This window comes from Fragaria vesca, linkage group LG6, assembly GCF_000184155.1.
Source record: "Fragaria vesca subsp. vesca linkage group LG6, FraVesHawaii_1.0, whole genome shotgun sequence".
NCBI classification, from domain to species: Eukaryota; Viridiplantae; Streptophyta; class Magnoliopsida; order Rosales; family Rosaceae; genus Fragaria; species Fragaria vesca.
The window spans coordinates 8,703,089-8,715,632 of NC_020496.1; the positions used below are offsets into that span (position 1 = coordinate 8,703,089).

Sequence of the window (12,544 nt, forward strand, 5' to 3'; positions counted from 1 at the left end):
AAAGATGAATGCGAAGGTGATACAAACAAGCCTCCATTTCTCCGTAATCGAATCGATGATTTACCAGAGGTATAGCTATATGTGTCATTCATTTCTAGATATATATATATATATATATATATATATATATATATATATATATATGTATTAGAATGTTGGATATGTATGAAACATGTTTTTTAATGGATCTGTATATATAATTACACGTTATTGTTATCATACGTCTTATCAAAGGCAAATATCTATACTCACCAAAGTTAGCAAACCAGTATATACGTCTTTTGTTTATAATATTAACGCTATTTAATTTCAGGGTGCGCTTCGGGTTAAAACTTCTTATTGCTATCAAAGCAATGAGTAAAGGTCGTCAAAGTATGTAAAAGATGGAAAAAGATGAAAAAGGACGATCTAGCTTTTCATCAAGAAGGCCAGCGAGCTTTGCACCCTCTGTGGAATCGAGATTACAATAATCTCTTCTTCCATCATGTTTGCGATAAAGACTAATTTCACCATTGAGTTCACTATGTCAATGAGCCATGAATCTAATGTTGGGCTTAATTATCAGATCATTTACCAATTCCTATATATGTCTTGGTCTTGTATTTTACTACTCTCATGTTTGAATACTTGTAATCCTTTTACTGATTAATTATTACTGTTTTGAAACAGACAATCTTAATCTTTGTTTAGCCAAACATTCATAGTATTTCAAGCACAAATAGTAGTTAAGTTATAGCTATAAACAAGATTATTATAGTGATATTTAAATTTGTTTGTTCAAGCTTAAGTAATACTAAAAATTGTGAAAAACTTGCACAAAACCCTTGATGCATGTGCATGGTTACCCTTAAGTGAAGGGTTATCTTTTAATTCAAGTAATATATATTAAGTTCTTGAATCAGTTGCTTACTCCAATACCAAACGTGACTATATAAATTACTATCATAAGAGCCCCTTTTTTTGTCACAAATGTTAACCAACACAATTAGAAAGAAAACGCAGAAACTGGGAGATAGAATAAGATCATTTTTAGCCAGCCAGCTATGGCATTGAGAAAGAACCATTTAACAATTGCCTATGCATGCCAATTAGTTAACTCCAGAGTCAGCTAATCATACCTTGCGTTCTGTACCGGTACCTTCTGTAATCTTTCACCATTTAGTACATATATACTTATTTTGTCAGAAAGAAATATGATTCGCACACCCACCCAACATTTTCCCATTATCCCAATTAGCCAACCATCTAAGTGTTTAAACTTTAACGTGCATGGTTCTTTTATTCTTTATATGCTTCCACAACTGAGAAAAAGTTTGACTAGCTCGGCCTAAACAGAGCATGCAATTACGCTGTTTGATCTTTTTTTCTTCATAAAATCATGTAAATCCATGTTTTCGATCGTTAATGTCAATATCGGCGTACGACAGGAATGCACTATATATACACAGCTTTCTCTGCTTATTACTCAAACACTGCTTTCTCTGCTTATTATACATACAGCTTTCTCTGCCCATAAACAGCTTTCTCGATCTGCTTGTTACTTATACACAACATTTTCCTTCCCCTAAATCACAGAAGCTAAATCATATACTAATGGCAGGTTTCAATAGTCAAAGATGGTCTTTGAAGGGTAAGACTGCCCTTGTCACCGGTGGAACTAAAGGCATTGGGTTAGTTCTCTCTTCTATCTTGTTAATTACTAGAATAAAATTAACTTGTATTCTTGTATATGGTTGTCGATTATATTTATAAAAATAAAAAAACTAAGAATGGTATAAATTTTCGATCGTGTGGATTAGATATGCCATTGTAGAAGAGCTAGCAGGACTTGGGGCAACAGTCCACACTTGTGCTTGACCAAGAACTGCTCGACGAGAGGGTTTGTGAATGGAAGAACAAGGGATTCAAAGTGATTGGTTCAGTTTGTGACCTAACGTCTAGATCTCAAAGGGAGGAACTCATAAAGACCGTTTCATCTGCCTTTGACGGCAAACTCAACATCCTTGTAAGTTCATGGCCACCTTTTCAGAATTCAGAACGTCGCGTTCTTTCTTAATCTGTTGATTGTTATATCTGACTCTAACAATGTCGTTCACGCTGCTACAGGTAAGCAATGCGGCAGCCGTGACGCTGAGAAATACTACTGAATATGCATTGGAAGATTTGTCAAGCATGATGAGTACGAATGTTGAATCTCCCTACCATCTTTGTCAGCTTTCTTATCCTCTCTTGAAGGCCTCAGAAAATGGAAGTATTGTCTTCATCGCCTCCATTGCCGGTATTAAAGCTCTACCAAGACTATCTGCCTATGCAGCAACGAAAAGTGCCGTCATCCAGATTTCGAAGAATTTGGCCTGTGAATGGGCAAAAGATGGCATCCGAACGACACTGTAGCACCATGGGCTGTAAACACCGGGGTTAAAGTTGAAAATGTAAGCTTCCCCTCCAAATTAACCTTATACTTCAAAATAGAACATAACCTAGCTCTGTTATGTTCTATTAGCTAGTTTATAATTGTTTTGAGATATCTTACGTTTAAACTGTATGTTTCAACAGGATGATCATTCTGATGATTTCAGACGGCTAATAGGTCGAACTCCGATTCGTCGCGTTGCTCAGCCTAATGAAATATCGTCACTAGTCACTTTTCTTTGCCTTCCTGCTGCTTCTTACATCAACGGACAGGTTGTTAGTGTGGATGGAGGATTTACCGTCAGCGGTTTCTAGGAAGCCCATCGTATAGACAGGCAATTACTACCTGCAGTTTTATTTTCATCTGTTCTTCTTTCTTAGGTGGAATCCAGCAGCTCAGTTCAATTGCAAATACTGTACTTAATTACTTATTGTCAACGTTTACAAAAAATTACACTTTGTAACTATAGTGTATTTTGTCACATCCCGACCCTTAAATTTTTACCTTATTTACTAGCTTGATTATAATAAGAATTTTACCGTCTCCGTCATTGAGTTAATAGTTTAATTGGTCCCTAGAGGGGTTTCGGGGACGATTATGTGCGGAGGATTATTCGTAGGAGGAAAATACGACGACGGTAAAAATGGTAAATTTTAGCTAGTAAAAGGTAATTTTTATTAGGGTATTATTTTTTCGGGGTGTTTTATTTTGGAGTGGGTTGATTTATATGGGTTTGGACCGGGTGTGGGAGAGGCCCAACACCCACACACTCACTTCTCTCTCTTCTCCCGATTTTCTTTCCCCCGAATTCTTCCTCCCGCTGCCCGGTTTTCCGGCCGTCCTCCTGCCGCCGTCCGGCCACCATCTGCCGCCGCTCTGGTCCCAAACTGACGGCCTCCGACCCAGCTACCTCCCTGGACCGGTGACAGCCGCCCTAGCTCCGCCGTGAAGGAACGCTCTCCCCCGAAAGGTTCGACTGTCCAAAGCTTCACGTCGCCGGAACTCCCTCCTCCGGCCACCACAGCCGACGATCCTTAGCTCGTTTTGTAGCCCTCCTCCCGCGCAGCAACCTCTCCAAAGAGCTCACTCTCTCTTGAGCTAGGTAAGGAGAAATGTGGAGTTGAAATTTCTAGGGCTTTTAGGATGTTTTTAGTCGATTACCCTATCTAGGCTTGGATTTTGGGTTTGTGCTAGTTAGGGAAGTTGTAGAGCATGATAAGAGGATTATGCTGTCAAATTTTCATAGAATTTGGAGGTCACCGGAATCGGTCTCCGGCCGGCGCCGGCGCCGGAGCTGTTTGGGAGATTTTTAATGTTGTTAAATTTAGAATATTAAGAGGAGTTTATTGAAATGAGTTATGGAATTTTTGGATGAGTTTTGGATAGGTTTATGAATTTTCGAAGTGTGGTATTTTTGGCGGTTAAATAATGTAGAATCCGGCCGTAGGATTTAAGTTGTATTTTGGGGGAGGTTGTATTTACGGCTGCAGTATGTTCGGTGAAGGTTGAGCCATTTTGAGTTAAGAATGGCGTAGATGGGAAATGATGGGTGTGTGGGAGGCTCACGTTTAATTTTGCCCATTTTGTTTAATTATTGGATTTTTAGTGGGAAATTAATATTATATTTGGAACAGGACGTGAGGAGGCTCGAGCAGACGAGGCCCCAGATCGACATCATGCTTAGGCCAAATTTGTGAGTAGACGTTTATTTTAAATAAATACATGCTATAGTTCATGGTTGAACAATAAATGTTGCGGAATATTTTGACGTCATTTTAATTTGACGATTTTTATTTCTCTTGGAGAGTTACCGAAAATGGGATTTTCGGTGGATATAAATATGTATTTATGAGGAGAGTATGTATATAAATGCTAGCTAGCCATATGTGTCTGTCCACCTTAATGGCGTAGCATATAGCCGCATTATGGTGTGACGTGAGCGTTGGACGTGAGCGTAGTAGCCCTATATGAGTGTTTAATTCACATAGGGGGTATGAACACATATTTATACACCCGTCTGTCCACCTTAATGGCGTAATGTAGCACCGCATTAAGGTGTGACGTGAGCGTTGGACGCGAGCGTAGTAGCCCTATATAGACCCATGAATTTATATAGGGAGTATGGACGTGTGTAAATACATACATATATTATAGAGTCTGAGAGGCTCGATATTTTATGAGATAAAAGTTTTATCGCTTGCGGCATGCATTCGATTTTTTCCTTAGAAATGGATTTGAGGAAACATAAATATTTTTCTTATTAATTTATTTTTGTCCACTCACTCTAACGTTATTAAATGTTTTTCCCTTGGGCCCTTTGTTTTAAAATGCCCAGTCTGCAGAGTTCGGGTTGGATCTAGTAGGAGACGAGGCATAGTCACCCGTTTTTCCGCCAGTTTTCCTCAGTAGGTTACTTGTTCAACCTACTCGTGTTTTCTTACTTCCGCTAGAGTCTAGTAGTTCTGGATACTTTGGGATTGTTGTATATTATTTCGGTGGTGTGCTCAGCCTGTTGATTTGATGTTTAGAATTTCTGAAGGATAATGTTTGCTTTTATTAGCTGGATATTTATGTGAAGTTTGGACGTGTTGTAGTAAGAGTGTAAATTTGAAATTTTCGAGTTAGGTTTGTCCATTTTCAAGGGAGGTTTTACCAATCTTTTCGGTAAAATTTTCCTTGGAGGTGGTCCCCGCACGATTTACTCCGGGTTTCAGGGTGAAATTTGGGACGGGTCGTGTCATATTTAATCAAACAGTACGTAAGCGAATTGTACTGTTTTCGTTTGGTCAATAATATGTAATTTGACATTTACAACTTGGGCAATTAAAAGTGTTTTTATTTGAGAATTTCAGAAACAATAAAAAAAAAAGGTGTCTATGAATTGCTATCAGAAGTCTGTATCTTGAACGTTTACTTTGTCAGAATGATTTTGGTAATCATGTATTAGTTGGATTCAAGTTGAACTATACCTGCTAAAATATTGAGATATATATTCAACATGTTAATAGTATGTGGAAAATTAAATTTGGTAACGTTGACCCTGTAGACATATAAAATTTAACGATAAATAATAATTGTTGAATTGTCAAATAACAAGTGGGCCCGACAAATTGCATACGTGGCTCGTGAGTTGGCAAAGTTGAAAAGTCTTCGGAGATGCCACATGGCGACACGCAAATGGTCAGTCAACAACTAAATCATCGAATCTCGTCTGAAAGCAAATGTTAAATGTCAGCCGTTGATCGAACGTCAATCAAATTAAATTGGTCATCGGAATGGAAAGTAGACATTTAATCAAATTAGTTATACCTTATCGGTTGTAATTAAATTAATCAATTAAGATTGATTTATTTATTTATGTTAACAATAATAATTGAATTAATCAATTTAAAATTGATTGATTTGGTTATTACCGTTAAGGAATGACAATTAAAGTGGTGTCTTCAAAACCTACCATAAATGAAATGGTGTCGACACTATAAATACCCCCTCTCATATCAAGAGGAGGACTTCCGACAAGAGAGAAAAATTACTCCCGAGAGCTCAGAAGTCTCCCACAAACTTGTGAAGAACTACCAAACCCCCCCAAATAGCTAGTTCCTCACCAAACCCAAATCCAAATCCCAAACACACGTCACTTGACTAAATTTCTGGTGACCAATCTCATCTCAAGAACAAGTGCTTTGGCACCCTTGAGTAAAGCCCAAACTAGGAGGTCGAATCAGAGGATTCACAAAGAGTTGTAACCCGCATTCATATCAATAAAATTATATTTTTTTTGTACACGTGTTGTTCTTGCATTTGTCGCAGATTATTCGTGTTTACAGAACCTTCGAAAACAATTGATCGATCTAAATGTGAGAATAGAATCAAGAAGTTAGGGAAAGTGTTTTTCACTGCATTTGCAGAAAACCCAAGCCCAAGGTCTGATTTACAGAAAAGCATTTGCCACGGGAAAGTGTTTTTCACTGCATTTCCAAGCATGCATATTCCAAGCGATACCTTGCAAAAGCACTTCGTATAGAAGCATACCAAATATATATACCGCAATTATCTTGATCGAGTTCAAAGACTAATAATAGCTAGCTAGCGATCAAAACAATACTATATATTAAGTCTAATAACAGCCTTAATAATCAGAAGGAAAAATCTACATATTTATTAGCAAATTACAGCACGTACACGTTCGTACGTAGTTGAAAATCAGAACAGCCTTCCTTTCATATATAGATTTGTGAAGTATATGATCGAGCTAACGTACCGTCAAGAACTGGAACTAGAGCAATGTACGTATACATGCATGACTTGACTTCAGCTTTGTGTGTTCATTCTTTTAAACAAGTTAAATTATGAGGTTTTGAAGAACTGTATATTTAGTAACAAGAGTGGAATTGAGTACGTAGCTGGTAAAATCATGAACTGCAAGTAGCTAGGCTCAGTGCCTCAGTCTGTTGGGTCTTTGTTGCCAATTTACAATGTGATTAGTAAGACTTGTTATAGGAGATAGCAATATTCGACTTTTCTTTCTTTTGTTTTAGTAAGATACTAACATTTTTTTGTAACTAATTAATTGAAGTCTCTCTTCCTTGTAATTGCTTACTTAAAGTCTATAGGTTTACAAAAAAACTATTTTTAGAATCTTATTTCTCTGAGTAATCCGAACTTGTCGATATCATTCATAAGTTGACAAATTTGGTAACCTGCAGTGGATAAGACCTTCACTTGTCAATATCATTCATAAGTTGACTAGTTTTGTTCATATGTAGGGAAATGCAATTCGGTGAGGTAAGCAAAAACAGATCAAAAACGTATCTTTTATAGCACACAAAATTACAAGGACTTGTTTGCGAACAGTAATCTGTTTACTTTGTAACTGTTTGCACAAACCTTATTGACCAAGAACTGTGGAACATGAACAAAAGCAGTGAGTATGAGATAGGTTATTGATTTGGCAACCTGTATTTTGAGTTATACTAGAAGCCGCTAACTGTAAATCCTCCATCAATACTAACAACTTGTCCAGTGATGTATGATGCAGCAGGAAGGCAAAGGAATGTCACCAAGGATGAAATTTCATTAGGCTCTGCAACACGACGGATAGGAGTTCGACCTATTAAGCGTCTATAGTCAGCAGAATGATCATCCTGATGCAAAATGAAACTTATCATGTTAGATTGCTCTCAATCAAACTAGTATGTACTATAAGTCTATAACACAACGTCAATTTCAAACTAAGTTGTAGGATTTGGACGAGATACTCACATTATCAGGTTTAGCCCCGGTGTTGACAGCCCATGGTGCTACAGTGTTTGTTCGAATACTATCTTGTGCCCATTCACATGCCAAATTCTTCGAAATCTGGATGATGGCGCTTTTCGTTGCCGCGTAGGCAGATAATCTAGGCAGAGCTTTTATACCGGCGATGGAGGCGATGAATACAATGCTTCCATTGCCTGAGGCCTTCAAGAGAGGATGTGCAAGTTGACAAAGATGGTAAGGAGATTCCACATTGGTACTCATCATGCTTGAGAAATCTTCCAAACTATAGTCTGTAGTAGTTCTGAGCGTGCATGTTGCTGCATTATTTACCTGCACATAGCAGCATCAATCGAACTTAATTTACCGCTTTTCATATCATGAGTTCAAGCAATGAAAACATTAACAGAGTTGAATTGGGTATCATTTATCATTTGGTATTAATGTACTTCACCTCAACTTTTAGCTAGATATATGTTATTACTTTCACCACAAGAAAAGAAGCTATCAGCTGGTACACTTAACCATATATTCTCTTTAAGGCAATAAACTTACCAGAATGTTAAGCTTTCCATCGAAAACAGAGGAGACAGTCTCCAATAGCTCCTCCCTTTGGGATTTAGAGGTCAAGTCACAAACTGAACCACTCACTTTAAATCCCTTACTCTCCCATTCTTGAATCCTCTGATTAAGCAGTGCTTCGTTACGAGCACAGGTATGTACAGTTGCGCCAAGTCCCGCTAGCTCCTCCACAATTGCGTACCTAATCCAGAGCCAACAATAACTTAGTTGCTACAAATCAAATATGAAACTAGAAAATAACAGAACCAATGTAGATAGTATTGTAATTTACCCGATGCCTTTCGTTCCACCAGTGACTAGGGCGGTCTTGCCCTTTAGAGACCATCTTTCACTGTTGAATCCTTTCCCAGCCATGTCTGCAACTGTTTGTCCCTTGAAGACTTTAACAAGCGAAATCTAAGTGTGACAGATTGTCAGATTGAGCAGATAGAATTAATAATTAGGTGGATGATTGGTCTATAGGAAAGCTGTCCATATTTATATAGAAAATGTTGGGAGGAAATATGCTGTTGGGCCGAGTCAAGTTTCTTGCAAGTAGTTGGTGGTTGGGAGTGATTTTCAGTTGAATATATCATATATACAGTATACAGATGAGAATTATAAGAAAACACGTCAAGAACTTGTACGCTTGACTTTGATATATTCAATTCCGATCAAATCAGGAACTGGGGAATTTAGTACAGGGAGAAATATATAGTGAGGTACCTTGATTCAGGGGTTGTTGTCCGTTTGATAAAAAAGAACGATCAAGGGCACTAAAATACAATCTATCTTGACTTTGTGAAGATGATGCTGGTGAGAACGTGAAACTCATACGCATAAGTATTGGGTGCATTTGACTGCGTATTGGTTTGTGCATTTAAACAAGCACTTGGTGTGCAATAGATGGAACCAACCGAGTAGAGTCTACGGTCTACCATTGGACCTGGTCTGATGAGGACTGGATTTTCTAGAATGAAGTAGCTGCCAATTTTGTATTGCGGCTGTACAGTGTTCATATATACAGACATTATCACTACAATGTTGATAGCCCTCGAGTACGTAGTACATATCCAAAGCTTGAAGCATCATCCTCCAAGCTTTCATTTGACACAAGCTAACTCTTCCCACAATCCCACTAGCCAGTCACTCTTTTTTCCAATCACAAAGCTTGGCAAACCGAGAAAGTTGTTGAATCTTGAAGCCAAACCTTTGCTCTTTGTTCTATATGTTTTTCACTACTAATCAATGATGTAGAACGAGAATGGGCCAAATTTAGACAAGAAAAAAATAAAAGTCAGGAAACGGTGAATAATAAAAAAGAATGATTTGAAAATCGGTAATTCTCGTATCATGAGATTGCTAACCGCTGGAATATTCAAGAAGATGTTGTTTTGGACTTCTCGGGTTTGTCGCGCAAAATCTGTTAAATCTAATTTAGAGTAACTTTTGGTTAGAACGTTCTTTTGGGACGCATGATACATTTTCGGAATGGAATGACGAGATCTACAAGACTCACTTTAGTGAGCCCTGTCAGATTTAGACCAAAAGATATCGTTTTATATATTTGATTCGGCATTTAGTATTATTTTAGGTTTTTAGTTTATTTTAGATTTTGTTTTCTTTTAACCTATGGGTTTTTAGACTTGGTTGTTAGTTACCATAGAGTTTAGTTTTTCCTATATAAAGACCCTTAATCGGTTGTAGTCGTCAGCTTTAATATTAATAAAAACTTTTGAGTTTATCTCAATTCTTCTAGTGAATTCCAGATTATCTCTTGTGGATTTAAGAAAACCAGACTTATGAATTCAAGTCACCGTTGGTGGATTCCAATATTATATTTCCGCTGCATCAATCAAGAACGAAAGTAATCGATTACAAGGGAGAGTAAATCCCTGGTAAACTCTCACATGCATACAGCTCAACTATCTTCCCATTTGTGTTGATCTTAACAACTGGTAAGCATTCATCGAACTTAGGACCTCTATAAGAAGCCCAATTTGTGAACCAAGAAAATTTAGTCTCTGTTAGTGTTCACATAATTGTCGTGTTTATAAACGCTTACACGTTATGGGTGCTCGCCGAGCTATGTAGTGGTGTAACAACGGGCCGCCCGCTCTGCAGGGTTGGGTTTGCGAGTTGTTTTGGCGAAGACCTATGTCACGTGGCTCTTAGAGAGGAGGGCAATGTGTGAGGCTGGTTTCACAAGGATAACGGGTTTGTGCTCTACCGACCCATATTGCTTGGTGGGCTAACCCGGTTGAACCAGAACATATTTTTTTTTTTTCCTTCTTTCAATTTCCGATCATGAAAAGGAAACCAAGCACAGCCCAAAGGCTTAACTGAAAGAACCAGGTCTATCATCATAATCGAGAGAAACTAGAGAAACTAAACAAGACGTCAATTAACAAATCCAACATTGCTAATTTGCTTGTATGTATGTTAACTATGTGTTCTATGAACACCGCAAGATCAGATTCCGAAACGACATTGTTTTAAGACAAACACAAGATTAACAAATCGAAAGCTGACATGATCATCTGGAAGGAATATAACATGTAAGATACATCCACTGCTAAAACCCAACATTCTATTTGGATTTTGCATAACTACAGCCATCAACTAAGTTCAAACGCTCACAACAATGTGAAAGGAATTAGCTTGACAATTAGTAATATAAATGACGTTTATCCTCAAGTGGATATTTTAAAATGCCAATTTGTGACCCAAATGCACGTACCCGGACAAATCCAGGTACATACATACATACCAATGATCTTGATAGCTAGGCAGACAAAGGTATTTGCAGAACGAATAATGAAATGATTGATAATATGATTGATGGATGACCATCGATAATAAAAGGGCGCTACGTTTAATTGAAAAATCATTCAGTTAAATTAGTATGAAATTGTCATTTTAATATATGTATAGTATATGCATAGTAGCCGTATGTAATCCATGATTTATTTATTTATTTTTTCTTGTTGCCAGTCGCAGTGAGACTCCATATCGTGCTAGCTAGCTAGGGCAGAAGCGTGAAACATGGATGAATATTTGCCTTCTTTGCCGTTTAAGTTTCTGCAGATGAGAAATACTTGTTTAAATTGGCAATCAGTGTCACCTAAAGTTGCACTAGACCAACAATCAAGGAGGATCCTCTGTATCTCTCTCTCGCATAAGGCGACATATGTTGATGGTGATATACAACCAAATACCTCATACACTAATCATCTTGATTAATTTGTATACGAATAATGGTCCCTTATTCCTGGATCAGAATTAGTATAGTAGAAATCTCTCAAGTCCGTCTAATGGTTTGAAAAACTGTAGTCTTGTAGCTCTTTAATTAACTATCATCAAATGTTAAAAATTTCATCGAGAAAAGTCACATATCTGTTCGCTTCTTGTTCGTTGCAAGCTACACACTGAGATCATCCGCCGGACTAGGCAGATTCAAAGGAGTAACCATATAGCCCATAGGAATTAGGAAATGTTGTCAATTTGATTTGGCCATTTGATCTATGACAAATTATATATAAGAGAGTATTAAATTATGGGTTTGGATTTAGTGTCCATAAAATCGCATCAGATGAGGCCTTTGTTGTGTTCTAGCTCGCACATTGAACATGGGGATGCTGTTTATGAGTTTAATTATAAGGTTTTGAATAGTTTTATCTATTATAAATTGGTTTTGAATGTATATCTAATTTAGTTTCGGTCATGATTATAAGTGATAAGAACAAAAAAATAATGCAGTATGCATATGAGAACGCACCGGGTGCAAATCGTGCTATGTGAAAAGTTACTAATGGTATATATGACCGACCTCGTTAAAACTTCGGAAAATCAGTAATATTTGAAAAAGAGGTGAAATTGTCACTACCAGAAGAAAGACTTTAGCCGAAGAAAAAAAAAAAACCAAGGCCGAACGAAGCATTTTTTCGTCGGCTAAAGTGGACTTTAGCCGACGAAATTTTCTTTCGTCGGCTAAGTTAAATTTTCGTCGGCTATGGTAAACTTTAACCGATGAAAAAAAAATTTCGTCGGCTAAAGAATTTATTTCGTCGGCTAAAGTTCACAAACTATAGCCGATGAAATATTTAAAAGTTTAGCCGACGAAATTAATATGTCGTCGGCTAAAGTGTTTTATATTTGCGGATCTGGACAGCAGCAGCTCATCTGGGGAAAAAAACGGGAGAAGAAAAAACGGGAGAAAAAGTTTGAGTTTTGTCGAAATCTGTCAATAATTAGTTTGTGGAGCCATATATAGGTACGTATATGTATATATATGTTGATTAATTGAGTTTTATT

General features: G+C 37.4%; 1 protein-coding gene and 1 pseudogene across 1 annotated transcript; one reads left to right on the forward strand and one right to left on the reverse strand.

The window, feature by feature from the left end:
* Positions 1–1,593: 1,593 nt before the first annotated feature.
* On the forward strand, positions 1,594–2,727 carry LOC101299782 (annotated as a pseudogene).
* Positions 2,728–7,057: 4,330 nt separating this feature from the next.
* On the reverse strand, positions 7,058–8,704 carry LOC101299206 (tropinone reductase homolog). Its single transcript, XM_004302710.1, has 4 exons — positions 8,523–8,704; positions 8,225–8,432; positions 7,676–8,002; positions 7,058–7,557 (listed from the first exon to the last, which is right to left on the reverse strand). Exons 1-4 carry the CDS (start codon positions 8,603–8,605, stop codon positions 7,387–7,389), a joined length of 789 nt encoding a protein of 262 aa, XP_004302758.1. The 5' UTR covers positions 8,606–8,704; the 3' UTR covers positions 7,058–7,386.
* Between the last annotated feature and the right edge of the window lie 3,840 nt (positions 8,705–12,544).